This window comes from Solanum stenotomum, chromosome 7, assembly GCF_019186545.1.
Source record: "Solanum stenotomum isolate F172 chromosome 7, ASM1918654v1, whole genome shotgun sequence".
NCBI classification, from domain to species: Eukaryota; Viridiplantae; Streptophyta; class Magnoliopsida; order Solanales; family Solanaceae; genus Solanum; species Solanum stenotomum.
Genome location: NC_064288.1, coordinates 458,035 through 473,287, shown reverse-complemented (window position 1 = coordinate 473,287; position 15,253 = coordinate 458,035). Strand labels below are relative to the sequence as shown.

The window sequence follows — 15,253 nt, the reverse complement described above, 5'->3', positions numbered from 1 at the left end:
TATATATATATATATATATATATGGCTCCTTTTATTTGGTGCCACTTGTCGAAAGAAGAGTGAATTTTATTCACTCTTCTTATATAGTATCGAAAGAAGAGTGAATTTTATTCACTCTTCTTATATAGTAATATATACATTATATTATATATATATATATATATATATGGCTCCTTTTATTTGGTGCCACTTGTCGAAAGAAGAGTGAATTTTATTCACTCTTCTTATATAGTATCGAAAGAAGAGTGAATTTTATTCACTCTTCTTATATAGTAATATATACATTATATTATATATATATATATATATATATGGCTCCTTTTATTTGGTGCCACTTGTCGAAAGAAGAGTGAATTTTATTCACTCTTCTTATATGGCTCCTTTTATTTGGTGCCACTTGTCGAAAGAAGAGTGAATTTTATTCACTCTTCTTATATAGTAATATATATTACCCTTTGAATATATAGTACTTTATTCATTTCATATTAATTGAATTTTCAAGGTATTTCACATTTTTTAAGAAAAGTAGATTAAGACATAAATTAAATATAGTTTTTCATTTTTATCCTTATTAATTATTGTCAAATTTATTGAAGTCATCACATTGAAAATTCAAATGAAGGGTAAAATTGGAAGAACACTCTAAAAGTAGTCTTTAGAGATGAACAATTAAGTTAATATGAAAAATGGAAAATGCCTCAAAAATTCAATTAATATGGAATGGAGGGAGTAATAAATATAATGTCTTGAAAGATGTAATAGAGATATGACTATAATTAATGAAAAGGGTAAATTAGGAATTAAGTGTAAAATTGTCAATTGATTTCACAACGTGGACAAGTATTGTTGGACATCCCAAAATAGTATAGTAGACAACTATTGTTGGACGGAGGAGTATCTTCTACTAAAATGTTAGAAAATGATTTGGAAAATAAATTATTTAATGTTGATGGTAAAATATGGAAAAAAATTATTGTTTTTTTATATGTCAAAAGTGACAAGTAAAAATGAAAGTCTATTTTAGGAATAAGTGATATGTAGAAGTGAACGGATGGACTAATAAGCATTCCATACTAATTGCAATATTTACTCCAATTTTCCCTTTTCTGTAGTTTTGCCCCCTCTATTTACAACTTATCTATAGTACTGTTCCTTCCTTCAATTCAATTAAATTTCTCAACTAAATCTCTCTTTTTGTCTCTCCAATTTATTCACTTAGCTTCTTCCTCTCCCCCCCCCCCCACCCCGCTATATACAATTAATCTTAATACACAATCAACCTCTTAAACTTATCAAAGATATTTCATTTTGACACTCAAACTAACTCATTTTTAATTAAACATCTCAACTCCCAATAAAGTGTTTCAATCAGACACTTTTGATAATGTTCCTACTAAGTTAACCATATAAACAATGTCATATCATTCAATTATACACATCAATCTTAGGTAGTGTATACTCTACTCTACTCCTTTCATGTACATTCTCTAATCAAATACAACTTGAGCTTTATTTCGACTTGAGAATTATTGTGGATACTTTAGCCATTTTTGATAAACTAGATGGACGAATAGTATATATTGGCAACTTCCCCTTAGCTTTTGCCTTTCAGCCCATGTTTGTTTGTTCACCCTTGTTATACAAGTACTCAACTAGGCCCAATCAATAATTATCCAAACTAATGGACCAAAACTTGTATGAGTGTATCTTATTGGGCTGCTTTCTTTTTTTTGTCCCTTCGACCAAACTTAACCATAATAGCTCAAATATACAAAATTTATACATTTGTTGGCTATTTTGTAAACAAGATCACTCAGATATATTGGACTTTAATTATCCCAAAAAAATGTAAATGGAAATTAGATTATAGAACATATATCTATAATGTAAAAGATTCATATCTTTACTAGTTAATTGTAATCTTATTGATATTATTATACACAAACAAGGTAGAAAATCATATTAAAAGACTTGTATTTAATCACTTGTCATTTTCAATGTAAAAAAAAAGGTTGAGTGAAGACCAATTAGATTAGGTATATCTTTAAAGATTAGGAGAGAATCAGAGTGGGATCGGAGGATTAGAGAATATTTAACAAGAAATTAGATTATAAAAAATGAAATCTTATTTATATTATAGCACACACATTTATGCTCAAATAACATAAGAGTTTAAATCTCATAACTTTTTTATTTGTTCATAGTCTTATCATTTTCAGTAAAGAAAAAAAAAAGTTGACTGAAGGGGGGGGGTGGGGGGGTATTCTTTTAAATATTAGGAAAGAATCAAACTATGAGTGCTAGAGAGAATTTATCAAAAAAATAATAATTAATTTTTTTAACAGAAATCTATAATATGAATTAAAGATTCATATGTTTGCTAATAACAAATAGGAATAATTTTGTTGATATTATCATAATTATTTGTATCCGAATAAGATAGTGTTTATAAGAAGTTGATATTATCATAATTATTTGTATCCGAATAAGATAGTGTTTAAATCTTATAATTTGTTTTTGTTTCTTTTAATTTATTCATAATTTTATCATTCAAATGAAGAATAAAGAAAAGACAAGTCTTCTCATTAGGTTAGGTATACCTTTACTTAAAGATTAAAACATAATTAAACTATCAAAGTAGGGGTGCTAGAGAAGATTTTACCTAACTATATTATAATTTTTTTTCCTAAATAGAAATATAGAATGACAAATTTGTATAGAATTAAAAAAAATTCATTTTAAATAAAAAGATACTTGTAGTTCGTTCATTTCAATTTTGTAGGCTAATAGCTAAACTCATCTAATATAATTAACAGTTACCAAGATGAATTGTGGTAAGATGATTCAGATTCTTCACTTTTAATTAGATATATTTTTATTATTAAATTTATGAAAATGGATAAAAATCTTTTTAAAAGCATTATTTTCAGAAAATAGGTATTATAATACACAAATTTATATCGAATCTCGAGTGAGAGATAAATAAACAAAATTAACAAGGAAATATTTCAAAGGTCATCAAGATATATACATTGACTATCAAAAGATATCGTGCGGAACTGCGGGAATATGATTGTTTCATTCTTAATTTAAGATTTTAAATTTTAGTGTTGAATATTAAAATATCTTTGATAGAAAATAATTCTTGCTAATAACGTTTATGACTTATGTAACACGAATTTGAATTAATCGGATTGACGTATGGATCGAAAAGTGATTAAAGAAAAACCGAGTAGTTCCAGATAACACAATAACCGCTTTCCTTCCCAAATTCCAAATAAATTACCCAATTATTCTCTCTTCTCTCTCATTCTCTCTGTTTTCCATCTTCACCAATTCTCCAAACCCTAATCTCAAGCAATCACCGGTAACTTTCTTCCATCATCTCTTAATTACTTTGTGAAATTCGCCGATTCTTCCGATCCTAAACGGAGTTTTTCGATCTCTTTTTTCTTGCGATATTCAGGTATTACCCTTTTTTCCACTTAGATCTTTATCTACTTTAGTTTATCGTTTGATTGATAATCATACCTTTAAATTTTGTGATTCTTGAGGATCTATGTGATACGTAGCTTTGACGAGGCTTTTTTTTTCTTGCAAGATTGGTACTTCCTTTGATAGTTTTGGTATTTCAATATATGTAAATGAGCTAATCCGACTTTTCTTTTGGATGATGATAATATCCTTAAGTTTATGAATTTGAGTAATTTTTGCGAATTGGTGAGTTGTTTTGGGAAAATTGGAACTTGAAGTTTTTTGGGATTTTTTTTGGAGTATTCAGGGGTATTTGTTTGGATAGATTGGTGGGTTTTTTTTTTTTCTTGTGAATTATAAACTAAATTTGATGTGTAGTGAGGTGTTTTTTTTTCATGCAAATAAATTAAGATGATTGATTGTTGTCTCATGAGATTATAGAAAAAAAGCCATTGGTGTCAGTTTCATGGTATTTATGAAAATTAATTTGAGCTTACCTCGTATTGTAGTTCTATGTGAGTCTAGTTTTAGTTAGGATACGAAGATTCAGCGATCATGTCTGCGGGCTGATGAACTTGGCTTTGTGTTAGTTAATGGATTGTAGATGGAACTGGCTTTGCAGAAAGGACTTTATTTGTTTTGCTTTACTATATTTTGGTTTTGTTTGGAAAAAACTGTAATTTTAGTATGGAAGTTTCAGTCTTTCTTGTATCTTTTATGCTTTAAGAGAGTAGGACTTCATGTTAGTGCACTGGGAATACCAGATTGAGGTCTGTTTCTTTGTTTGGAGAAATTGATGCAATTTAGTTTGTACTGATATTTATTTTTGAACTGAACAGGAATCATGGCTCTCGCCCAGACTTACTATTCACAAGGTGGCCCTTTTCGTGGAGACTCCAGGTCTTTTTATGGCAGAAACCAGAGTAGAGGAATGGTCCATTCCTCTGCTTACAACAATTATAACACTGTTGATACCCATCTTTTCAACTCTAATAGTTCCCATGACGTGGGTAGAAATTTTAGCGAGTATAGCTACAGTTATGATAATCTCATAAAGCCTGAGGCTGAACCTTCTTCGAAGAGGAGGAAGTGCTCAACTTCTGGTTGGGAAAGCACTGGCAGGTACTCTCAAGCACCCAATGCATGTAAAGATGTTCCTTCAAAGCAACAACGCACATGCTATAATGTTCCTTTAAGGAATTCCAGAGCGAATGATGACGCCTATCCAACCCTTAACAATAATTCTGCCACTACTACCACTACTTCTAGACCTCGTTCTGATGCAAGCGCACCCACTTGTTCTAAGCGCGACCGCTCATGGCTTGAAGATACCGAAACTGATAATATCTTTATGTCCAAAGAGGAAATTGAGAAATGCTCTCCATCCAGGAAAGATGGTATTGATGCAATGCATGAAGCACATTTGCGATACTCATATTGTGGTTTCCTTCAGAACCTTGGAATTCGCTTGGACCTGTAAGTTTCCGTTTGGGGCTTAAATCCATTGTATGTTACACAAGTTCTAAAACTTTACTTCAAACAGGCTCTTAAGCTTTTGGGACTTGTCTTTTCCTAGTTTTCTCTGGAGGATTGCTAGCATAAGTTACTTGTTCCTATGAATTTATTATCCGATGGAACTAATGTTTGTTTGTACCTGCTTGCAGGCCACAAACCACTATAGGAACTGCCATGGTTCTGTGTCACCGCTTCTTTGTGAGGCGATCACATGCATGTCATGACAGATTTGTAAGTGGATTGTTTTATGCGCTAAAATCTGCTATATTTTTGGTCCTCTAACTTTCTGCTTCATTATGTTCAATGCTTGGCTAATTGTTAGTATTTTTTTTATGTATGCAGTTGATTGCTACTGCTGCTCTCTTTCTTGCGGCGAAGTCAGAAGAGACTGCAAGGCCTCTCAACAATATTCTGAAGGCCTCATGTGAAATTTTCCACAAGCAGGATCTTGCAGTTCTATCATATTTTCTACCCGTGGTTAGGATTTATCCTTTGTCTTTGTGCATTATTGATCATCCAAATAATCTTCATTTGGCAAGATTGTGAAGCTCTGAGCATACTTCTAATCCATTTAAATGGTGTTTTTCTGCAGGACTGGTTTGAGCAGTACCGTGAACGCATTACTGAGGCTGAACAGATGTTATTGACCACTCTAAATTTTGAACTGACTGTGCAACATCCATATGAATCTCTTACATCCACCCTTGAAAAATTAGGGCTCTCTGAAACAGTGTTGGTGAATCTGGCACTACATCTTGTCAGTGAAGGGTAAGTTAGTTAACCTCTATATGTCTGATAATGTGCTTCGGGAATCAAAGTTGATTTCTGTTGGAGCCTTGCATTTTATTTTGGTATTATAGCTTCTTTTCCAGAGGTTGTAGATTCGCAACCAAAATGATCTAAAGGGATTCAATATTTCGTGGTATCTGGATGACAAGTTCTCATCCAACTTACTACTCATTTTAGGTCTACAACTGCTTGTAACTCGTGTAAATATGGTTTTTTCTCTCCCTTGACTGCTCTAGCTACTCTGGCCTGTGATATTGATCTTTTGGATTGCCATATAATTGCAGGGTCTATAGAAGGATTAGCTTGCTCTCCTGTATGATATTTGCTGGCGGTTGATATGCTGTACATCAAATGTTTTGTTTTACAGTCTGAAGTTAAAACTAGCCATTTCTTGTGGATGCTTTTCCATGCTGACATCTTAGTAATATGGCCATTGACCTAGAAGAATGTCAAAGATGCTCCAGAAGTTTGCTATATGATACTTTATGTTTTTCATGTTCAAATGATGTGGAGTCCTCATGCACTTTTTCTCTTCATGTGGCCTATTCCACAGGTTGTCCGCGTAGGATGCTAGTGATTTGGACCGGGAACTCTTTAAGGGTTGGTGGTGTTTTCTCGACACCTCAATGGTGGGGTATGGGTAGTCCAGGTTTTGGAACTGGTCAATACAGGCTTTAGAAGTACTCTTCTTGTTGGAGCAAAGAAAGAGTAACATCCTGAAGGTATAGTAACCTTTGTGGCCGAGCAGATCTGAGTAGACTATTGTTTTCTGGGTTGATAATTTGGAAAGATTATCGTGCTTCTGTAATTAGTAGTTCTGGTACCATTTCTTCTTTCCCTACCTCTATTAATGAAGTGTGCCATGGTCTGGGGCTTGCTGTTTTGGTTCCCAGACTCCATTCGGTGCTCCCAATCTCTCCTTTTTGAAAAAAATAAGAAGAAATTACCAGAACTTTTTCCTACTTCTCTTCTTGATCATCTTGATCTTCTCTCCTTCAGCTACTAGTCACATGCTGAATCCAGCTTTTCGAGTTCGTCTGGTAGGATAAGTCATTGTCCAACTGACAGATGTATTAACATTTACACCTGCATCTGAGTAGGCGCTGCTCTATTCCCTTACAATAAGCGTCAATTGAATAATGAGGCTTGATTTCTGTCCTTTCCCTGGTTCTGTTCTTCTTGATCTCTGAAAAGACATTAACCTATTCATTATTTTCCATTTGGACACGTGACCAACTCCGATGGACAAGCTTGGTTCGTTTCGACGGAGCACATATTGGAGGACCTAATCTCCCTCCTCTTTCATTGCCTTGCTGCTGTATGGCTAGCGCCCGATATTGGTAGTTTGTCTCTGTGCTAGGATACTGCACTTAAGTGGCAATGATTCGTACCAGGGAGTCGATTAGTGGTGTTAAATGCTAGTGTTTTATCTCTTCTGGATGCTTGATGGAACTCTAAATTGGAAGTCCTACTATAATCAAGTATACTTGCACTCGCTCGAATCCCTTCTACAGCATTTTAATTCTCAAAAAAAAAAAAGTATACTTGCACTGGCATAGATGGGATGACAGGGTTGCTGAGGTCAAAGTAGTTTTTGGGGTAATGAAAGGAAGTGTTACTGCACTTTTTACTCAACTACTTGGTAACTTAAAATCAATGTCCCAAGTTTTATTTTATTATATATACCCACACACACAACAAAGAAGTCATTATATTACTTATAGAATGTATATTGATATTTATATATATATATTATATTACTTTTTTTTCTTGGTTTCAAGTTTGTTGTTCAGAGCAGAGGCATTCTCTTAAGGTTCTTATGGCAAGGCCTTGTAATGCATAGAGAAAATTGCTATGGTGAGGTGGAGCTCTAATGAGTAAAATTTACTCATTAAATATTTTGCACCTCTTTACTATCTATATATGTACACCTATCTATTATTTTTTGAAGTGTGAGCACCATAGTGGCTTGAAAACATTTTTTATGCTTATCAATCTTTGTGGGTGAAAGTTTGTTCACTCAATTAAGTCAAAGAAATTCAATATATTTATTCTATATACGCCCCCCTCCTCCCTATATATATACACACACGCGCGCGCACATACTTCATAAAAAAACTATATGGATAAGGTGCACACACACATATGTTATAGTGTTACTCCCGATGAGAAGCCTTCACTCCTTGCGCTGTCTTCTCCTTTTGGCGTGGTTAGTGGATTGGGTAGCTTCTTTTCCAAAGATTGTAGAATGCCACGTAGCCAGAGAAGTTTACTTGGGAAAAAATGTCTTGTTGGTAAATACTGTAGTTGTACTGGGCACTAGTTTTCTACATGTTAGTGTCTCCTAACATCGAGCAGTGGTTAGCCTTAATTGTCGGTGTTCTGTTTAGGTTTTTAGGACCAACTTTTGGTCAAGGAATGGTGGAGTCTCTTTTCTGGGCAATTTTGTTAGTTCATTCATAGTAGATATGGTAGGAAATTATTTATATGTACTACAGTATGAGTGAAACTAGAAGTGAGGGCCAAAGCTGGCAAGTCCACAAGTTCCATTGTCGTTTATCTGTGGATGATAGTGAAAAAGGAACGCAACAGTTGTTGCTTCTTCTGTCTATCTATTTTGGTAAATGAGGTGCATATATTTTGGGGTTATGCTGCTGCAGCGGAGCTGGGACTAGGAGTTGGTGCTCTCTAGATGGGTACAACATGTTTGTTATATATTTCATTCTCTCTCAACACTGTGCAGAAGAACTCGGTTGCTGCTTTCGTAGTTGGTAAGAGAAAGTTGCCTCGGCTTGCTCTTTTGGCTTTTCCACATGACTCAAAACAATTGTTAATGGATCCGTAAATGTATTAGACTTGTATTCTTGTTACTGTTTATTGGCCAATGTACCTTTTTGAAAAGTTTTGGATCCCATGCTGTTCTTGAAATATGGCTAACAAGTGATATGGTGTTGCTGCAGATGTTGCCTATCCATTTAGTCTTCAGGGAAGTAAATTTTGTGAAGCATTAGTATCTCCTATTCTTAGTCGATTTCCTTTTGCAGGCTCCGAAGTTCACTCTGGCTGCAGTTCAAGCCTTACCAGATTGCTGCTGGGGCTGCATATCTTGCATCAAAATTTCTGAACATGGATTTTGCTTCACATCATTTTGTCTGGAAAGAGTTTCAAACACCGCCAAATGTACTTAGAGGTATACATTTATACATCACAGAACATAAAAGTAATTGCTAGGTATTGGCTGCATGTATTTATTTTTATTTATTTTTTTATGACAAGGGAAACCCGCGGCCGCTACCCTTTGGGTGCGCACAGGGTAAAACCCCCACTCCTATGCCACATAGGAGAGGTAACCTGCACTAGGCAAGCCCGGTGCGACGAGCTCGACCCAGAAGGCAAACCCCTTGCTTTCGCTGGCGAGGGGTTTCTAACTTGAGACCTCCAACATGGAAGTCCCAAGCCCAAACCACTTGAGACCTCCAGTTTCCTTTTCTGAATCATAGTAGGACAAATCCTTTTGGATTGTAGTCTCTCCGGTTTTGACTTCAATTAGGCGATGTTTAATATTCATTGGGAGATAGATTCAAGCTAAGATTAAGATCATGATGATGATTGGTTTGGGAGTACACCAGACTCTGATCCATTTAGGTTATGAACTAATGCTTAATATAAAGATAAGTGTCTTGAAATTGTTAACATTTTTGACTCAATGCTTAAAGTCAAATTTTTTGGCATGTTAAATTGCACATTCTATCACTGTTTTCTACATATATTTGTGTTCCCCTTCTGAGGTTTTAACCCCACTATGAAAAAGCACCATGTTTTGTCCACTTTCGCTATATAGTTAGTACGAAATCCCAGATTTTACCTTCTATTGAAACTGACAATCATGCCCAACACAGGGTGGAATTGGACCAGTTCTAGTTTTCATCTAGTTTTTGTGGCTCTTCAAATGGAGACTAGACTTGACTTGAGATAAAACAGAAACTGATTCTGAATGTCATCATGAATCTTTTGATTGGCAACAACGTCGGCCCCGAGATTTCTTCTGTTAATATATAAGGAATTTGCATTGTATGTGCTGAATCTCCCTTCAAAATGCTTCACTAGCTTGTCCGATTCACCATATATATGTTTTTTATTGCAGATGTTGCACAACAGTTGATGGAGCTCTTTTAGGAGATTATGAGAGAGAGCAGTAACATGAGCAACTCAGAAAAGACGATATCAACATTTTTTCAGTCTTGGCTTGGTAGATGTATTTGTAGATTCTACCATCATGCATAGTATTAATTTGGGGATCAATTCAGTATATAGGTTCATTTTGGAAATTTTTAGGTTGAAATTATCTGTGGAGGAATGCCTGTCTGTGCCTGTTCATCTAATTGATCAAGTAGTTAAAGAAATTCATGCTCTGTAAATTGTTTCTTTTTCCACTGTTAAAAGTGTTCATTAATTATTGGAACCTCAGCCTTTTATGGTATTCTTGTTTTAGAATGAAGAGCACAATCTCATGCATGTAATTAGTGTTAGTTTGAGTTTTTGGTCAACTTGAAGCCCGTTGGCATTCCAGCCTTCCTTCTCCTTTCAGGGCCTGTATGAAAGAGAATTCAGTACTTCTTGTTAGTGAATATCCCAACTGGCTGTTTGCTGTTCATACTGATTTGATTTAAGATTTCAATTCTTCTGTGTTTCAGCAGTAAAACATTCTTTCATGGAGTTAAGGTGGGAAAAACAAGCGTTTCCACGGCTCTATGACCCAGCCAATTCTATTCTCACTTTGATCCAATAGTGTTTTATTAGACAGGAATAAGTTTATATTTTATAATTATTTATATATTATTCATAAGTAAAATATAAATATTTTGTTAAATTTTAATGGACTTAAGCCTTCAACTTTAGGTCATTTTTTAAAGCCAACTATTAAAATTCTGAGAGCAAGTCCATCAAAATTCATTACTTTAGTTTTTACCTACCATACCTCACATTATATAATCACACTTTCTCTAAGTTGAACTCTTTGTTCGTGTGGTAATAACTCTAGCATTGTTTAATTGAATCCACAGTAGCTTTCCGATGAATTTTTCATGTATTAGGTGTCTATGTCTATCGAGATGCATATGCCCTCAACAAATTTATTACTTTCGAACCGAAATAATTAAAAAAATTAAACTAAACCGATGGTTATTTTTTTCATTTGGTTTGGTTTTTTAAAAATTTAATAATCGACTAAATTGGTTTGGTTTTGATTTTAATCGATAACTGATCCAAATCAAACTATGAACACCCTTAGTTGTATTGTACTATATTCCGTTATTTGTGGATATAACGTTTGAGTAGATTGTAAATGTGAATTAATAACATATTTATTTTTGGTTTTGTCTGTATCTATTGTACAATAACAAATAAATTTATTAAAATATCTTTTAATAGTTTTAAATATTGAATTTATGTATCAACAAAGAAGGGAAGGGGTGTGCATTCGGTTTTATGTATTATTAGTTTGGTTTATCATTTTTTTATTTTTAAATACAATTAACCAATAACAAACTAATAAAATCCTTTATCGATTTTTGGTCATTAACGGTTCGGTTTACTGAGTAAGAAAATGCTCATAAATAAATATATGATTTCTCACTTCTCAAACAATTTGACGCTATACAGTGAGACAAACAAATCAACTGTAAATGCTTTGATATAGTGAAACAAGAAATATAATGAGAAATTGCATCAATAAGAGTAGATGTACGAATGTTACAATTACAAGTTACAACCAAAACATAATATGGAATTTCTAATGTAAAGTAAAAGTACTGTGACGTGTGAAGTGTGTAGACCGTAGTGTAGAGTACTGATTTAATATTAGTTATGTTAAATTATTAATATTTAATATTTATGTAGGGTATAGTAATAAATTGTTATCGTCTTGATGGGTTATCGATTTACCAATAACCCAATACTAAAATCGATACCAATCGATAACCCAATAATTTTTTTTATAAAACAATTAAAAACTTGTTAACTCAATAGTAATAACCTAATAATATTTTTTTCGGTTCAATTTATTGGTCAATTCGATTTTTCGACTGTCCTAAAGAAGGTGACACCTCTTTGCCCTTTGGTGAGCTTACCTCTTTGCCCTTGGTGAGCTTGACAACAATAATCAGTCAATTCGTTTCTACTTTCAATTTTTATATTTTTCTAGTTTTAGTCTCATTTGATGCTCTACATAGTTTTATAAAGATTTGAGATAGGTTTCATCTTATATGTGTATTTTAACGTTCCCCTTTTTTGATCATCTTTAGAAATTTCATAAAATTAAACATTTTTAATTCGAATCTTGATGTTGTTATTAATATTTAGTTTTATATTTTCTTGCGCAAGGAAAATCAAACTATTAGGGGGCGTATAATTATGTGTAGATAAGTTATATTGGAATTAACTATGATTTATGAACCTCCTACCTCCATGCTATCCAATCTTCACATTTATTTTCCAACCAAATTGGCGTAGCTTTCAGCAAACCTTATTGTCATTGATTGTTGGTAGACCAAATTGAATATATACACTTTTACGTGGCTATATTATTAAATGTTCACTATTACTTTCACTTTATTTATTTGGTTTTATGCCAAACCTATGAAAATATCTATCTACTTTTCCTTTTTTCTCAGATTATTGATTATAGTAGATAGAGACATGGTTTTTTTTTCCACTTGGTGTCCGATACTCAATTAGAGTGCGATTAAATTCAGATTTACGTCGAAAAGTCTCACAGGGGTAAATCATTTGCTAACAAAGGCAACTCCGTACCCAAGAGGACTCGAACGCGAAACTTCTTGATTAAGGATGAAGGAGTACTTACCACTCTACCACAACCCTTGTTAAGTAGATAAAGACATGTTATCGTCAAAGGTTATGGTGGAGATTAATTAGAATTAGTTTTGGATTAGAGTTCCGGTATGAAATTGTCTTAGTGAAGGCCTCATCCTAAAATGAAAATTTTCAATGAATTGAAATAACTCGAATTTCAAAATAAATATCGAACATCGATTACGAAAAAAAAAAGAAACGAACGTAATTAAAAATATATCACACTTTGTTGCCATGATGTATATAGTTTCAAATATTATAATATCATCTTTTCTACTAAGAAAATATTACAACTATGACAACCCTATCCTATTTCAATAGTATTTTGCTAGATTACGCATAAATATTCTTGTGATAATATATTTTACTTATTTATCAATAATAGCGGAGGCAGTACTTTCACTAAAAAAGTTTAAGATATAAGAAGTTTAAAATTAAAGAGGTTCAACATCTATTATAATTTATATACACATAAAAAATATTTTTAACCATGAATAAATAATATAATTTTCAGTTGAAGGGGATTCGAATGGACCCCTTGAACCATTACTAACCCTGCCCCTACTTACGAAACAGTAGAAAATTTTTAGGAAGACATTTTATGTTTCAAATCAAACACACCCTATACAACAAAAAACATTGAAATTGAACACGAGTTAAAAAGACCCATGAAGTATAGTTTTCCCACAGAAATTTCATGAGCACAATATCAACGCAAAAAAGGCATGAAATCATGAAGAGTTTGGAAGTTATTCCATCCAACTTATTTTTACGTTTACTTATTTTATTCCGCATATCAAATAACCCCTTTAAGACTAAAATGAGCGAAAAAATGTATAAGATAACAACACAATTACATCAAATTAATCGTTACACAAAATAAAAATTTAACTATATGATACAATAAAATTAAAATAACATTATATTTAAACTAACAACGCAAACGTACAATTGTCACTTATGTAACACTAACATAACATGCATTTGTAGTTGCATTCTTAACCAAAAAACCACCAGCAAATTTTTGGTGGGAAAACAATACAATCACAAGAAGCGACGTCGTTTCAACTGATGGATTCCCAAGCTGAACGTCGTTTTCGAACTATTCACAACCAACTCACTTCCACCGCCACCGGCGATCAGGATCAACCGTCACTTCTCCGCCATAGAAATGCCGCCGGCAAATTCTTCTCCGGTATTCTTTCCCACCCACTTTTTTAAAATGAGAATGCAGCTATATATTCATTCGTTTTATACTCTGTTTTTTTTTTTGAAAATCTCTGTTTTGTTATTGTTGCTCTATGTAAAAATAGGATTTTTTTTTCCAGTATATTTCTTCTATCGTTACACAAATGATGCATATATACCTTTTGTCTAACAGAAGCGAAAAATAATTTTAAAATTTATATTTTGATTCTTCTAGCAAAGTTGAGGGGTATATTTGATTCCTTTTATGGGTGACTTTTTCTTGTTAGGGTTTTGCCCTGATTTTCTTACCATAATTTAAGATTTATTTTTGCTTAAAGAAAAAACAAAACATTACCATAAATGTTTTTATTTTTCTTGAAAGGAAAATATAATATTATTTTATATTTGGTTTATTCTCTTCTTTTAGGACTCCTTTTCCAGTAGGAAAGATTTTAGGACTCCTTTTCTAGTAAGGAAAGGTTTTAGGACTCTATAAATATAGGTTTGTTTTCTTCTAACACATAACAATAACATCCACAATGTAGTTCTTTAAGAGTTTTGTTTATGGGGAGATTTTCTCTCTACAGTTTCTATGTTTTTGATTAGTTTTTAATTATGTAGGCCAATTGGTCATATCTTACAATAATATATTTCTTTTAGTATAATTTTATGTGTCGTCTAATTTATCGTCTCATGATTTGCAATTGTAAGCTTCCGCATGACGCCTTAATCACCCTTCAGAACCCAACAAGTGGTATCAGAGCACATGGTTCAAAGATCCGGTGGTCCTATGGTTCAACGAGGTTGAAGAAAGGTTCAAGTGGTTTCAAATCAATTTGCAACAAATTTGATGATAATGAGATTTTTGTCAAGCTACATGTGGAGAAGAAGTTTCAACATATTTTCAACATTCCTGTTGCTGCAATTTTTAAGAATAAAAATAAAATATTTTTAACCCATTTTTAAACCATATATTTTAAACTTTATTTTTAACCATGGCAAGCAACAGTGATGAAGATTTTGTGAAGAACAAGTTTATCATGCAATGAAGAAGACAGATCAAGCTTTGTCAAGAAAATCCAGCCAAAAGGGGAGATTTGTTAGGGTTTTGCCCTGATTTTCTTACCATAATTTAAGATTTATTTTTGCTTAAAGAAAAAACAAAACATTACCATAAATGTTTTTATTTTTCTTGAAAGGAAAATATAATATTATTTTATATTTGGTTTATTCTCTTCTTTTAGGACTCCTTTTCCAGTAGGAAAGATTTTAGGACTCCTTTTCTAGTAAGGAAAGGTTTTAGGACTCTATAAATATAGGTTTGTTTTCTTCTAACACATAACAATAACATCCACAATGTAGTTCTTTAAGAGTTTTGTTTATGGGGAGATTTTCTCTCTACAGTTTCTATGTTTTT

The 15,253-nt window shown here is 32.9% G+C and overlaps 1 protein-coding gene across 2 annotated transcripts; it reads left to right on the top strand.

Moving 5' to 3' along the window:
* Positions 1 to 3,264: 3,264 nt before the first annotated feature.
* LOC125870485 (cyclin-T1-3-like) lies at positions 3,265 to 10,291 on the top strand. 2 transcript variants are annotated; one of them, XM_049550922.1, is made up of 7 exons: positions 3,265 to 3,466; positions 4,314 to 4,950; positions 5,139 to 5,220; positions 5,332 to 5,466; positions 5,582 to 5,757; positions 8,823 to 8,968; positions 9,923 to 10,291. In XM_049550922.1, exons 2-7 carry the CDS (start codon positions 4,319 to 4,321, stop codon positions 9,952 to 9,954), a joined length of 1,203 nt encoding a protein of 400 aa, XP_049406879.1. In that variant the 5' UTR covers positions 3,265 to 3,466; positions 4,314 to 4,318; the 3' UTR covers positions 9,955 to 10,291. The 2 variants fall into 2 exon arrangements, with proteins under 2 accessions (XP_049406879.1, XP_049406880.1); XM_049550923.1 differs by lacking the exons at positions 8,823 to 8,968; positions 9,923 to 10,291 and adding an exon at positions 6,063 to 6,484.
* Positions 10,292 to 15,253: the final 4,962 nt, after the last annotated feature.

Excerpts from the sequence above, each read along its gene's own strand:
- LOC125870485 (XM_049550922.1), top strand. The coding sequence starts at position 4,319 with ATGGCTCTCGCCCAGACTTACTATTCACAAGGTGGCCCTTTTCGTGGA. Across the intron at positions 5,221-5,331 it reads ATGCATGTCATGACAGATTT|TTGATTGCTACTGCTGCTCT; the intron begins GTAAGTGGATTG and ends TTATGTATGCAG. Across the intron at positions 5,758-8,822 it reads CTACATCTTGTCAGTGAAGG|GCTCCGAAGTTCACTCTGGC; the intron begins GTAAGTTAGTTA and ends TTCCTTTTGCAG.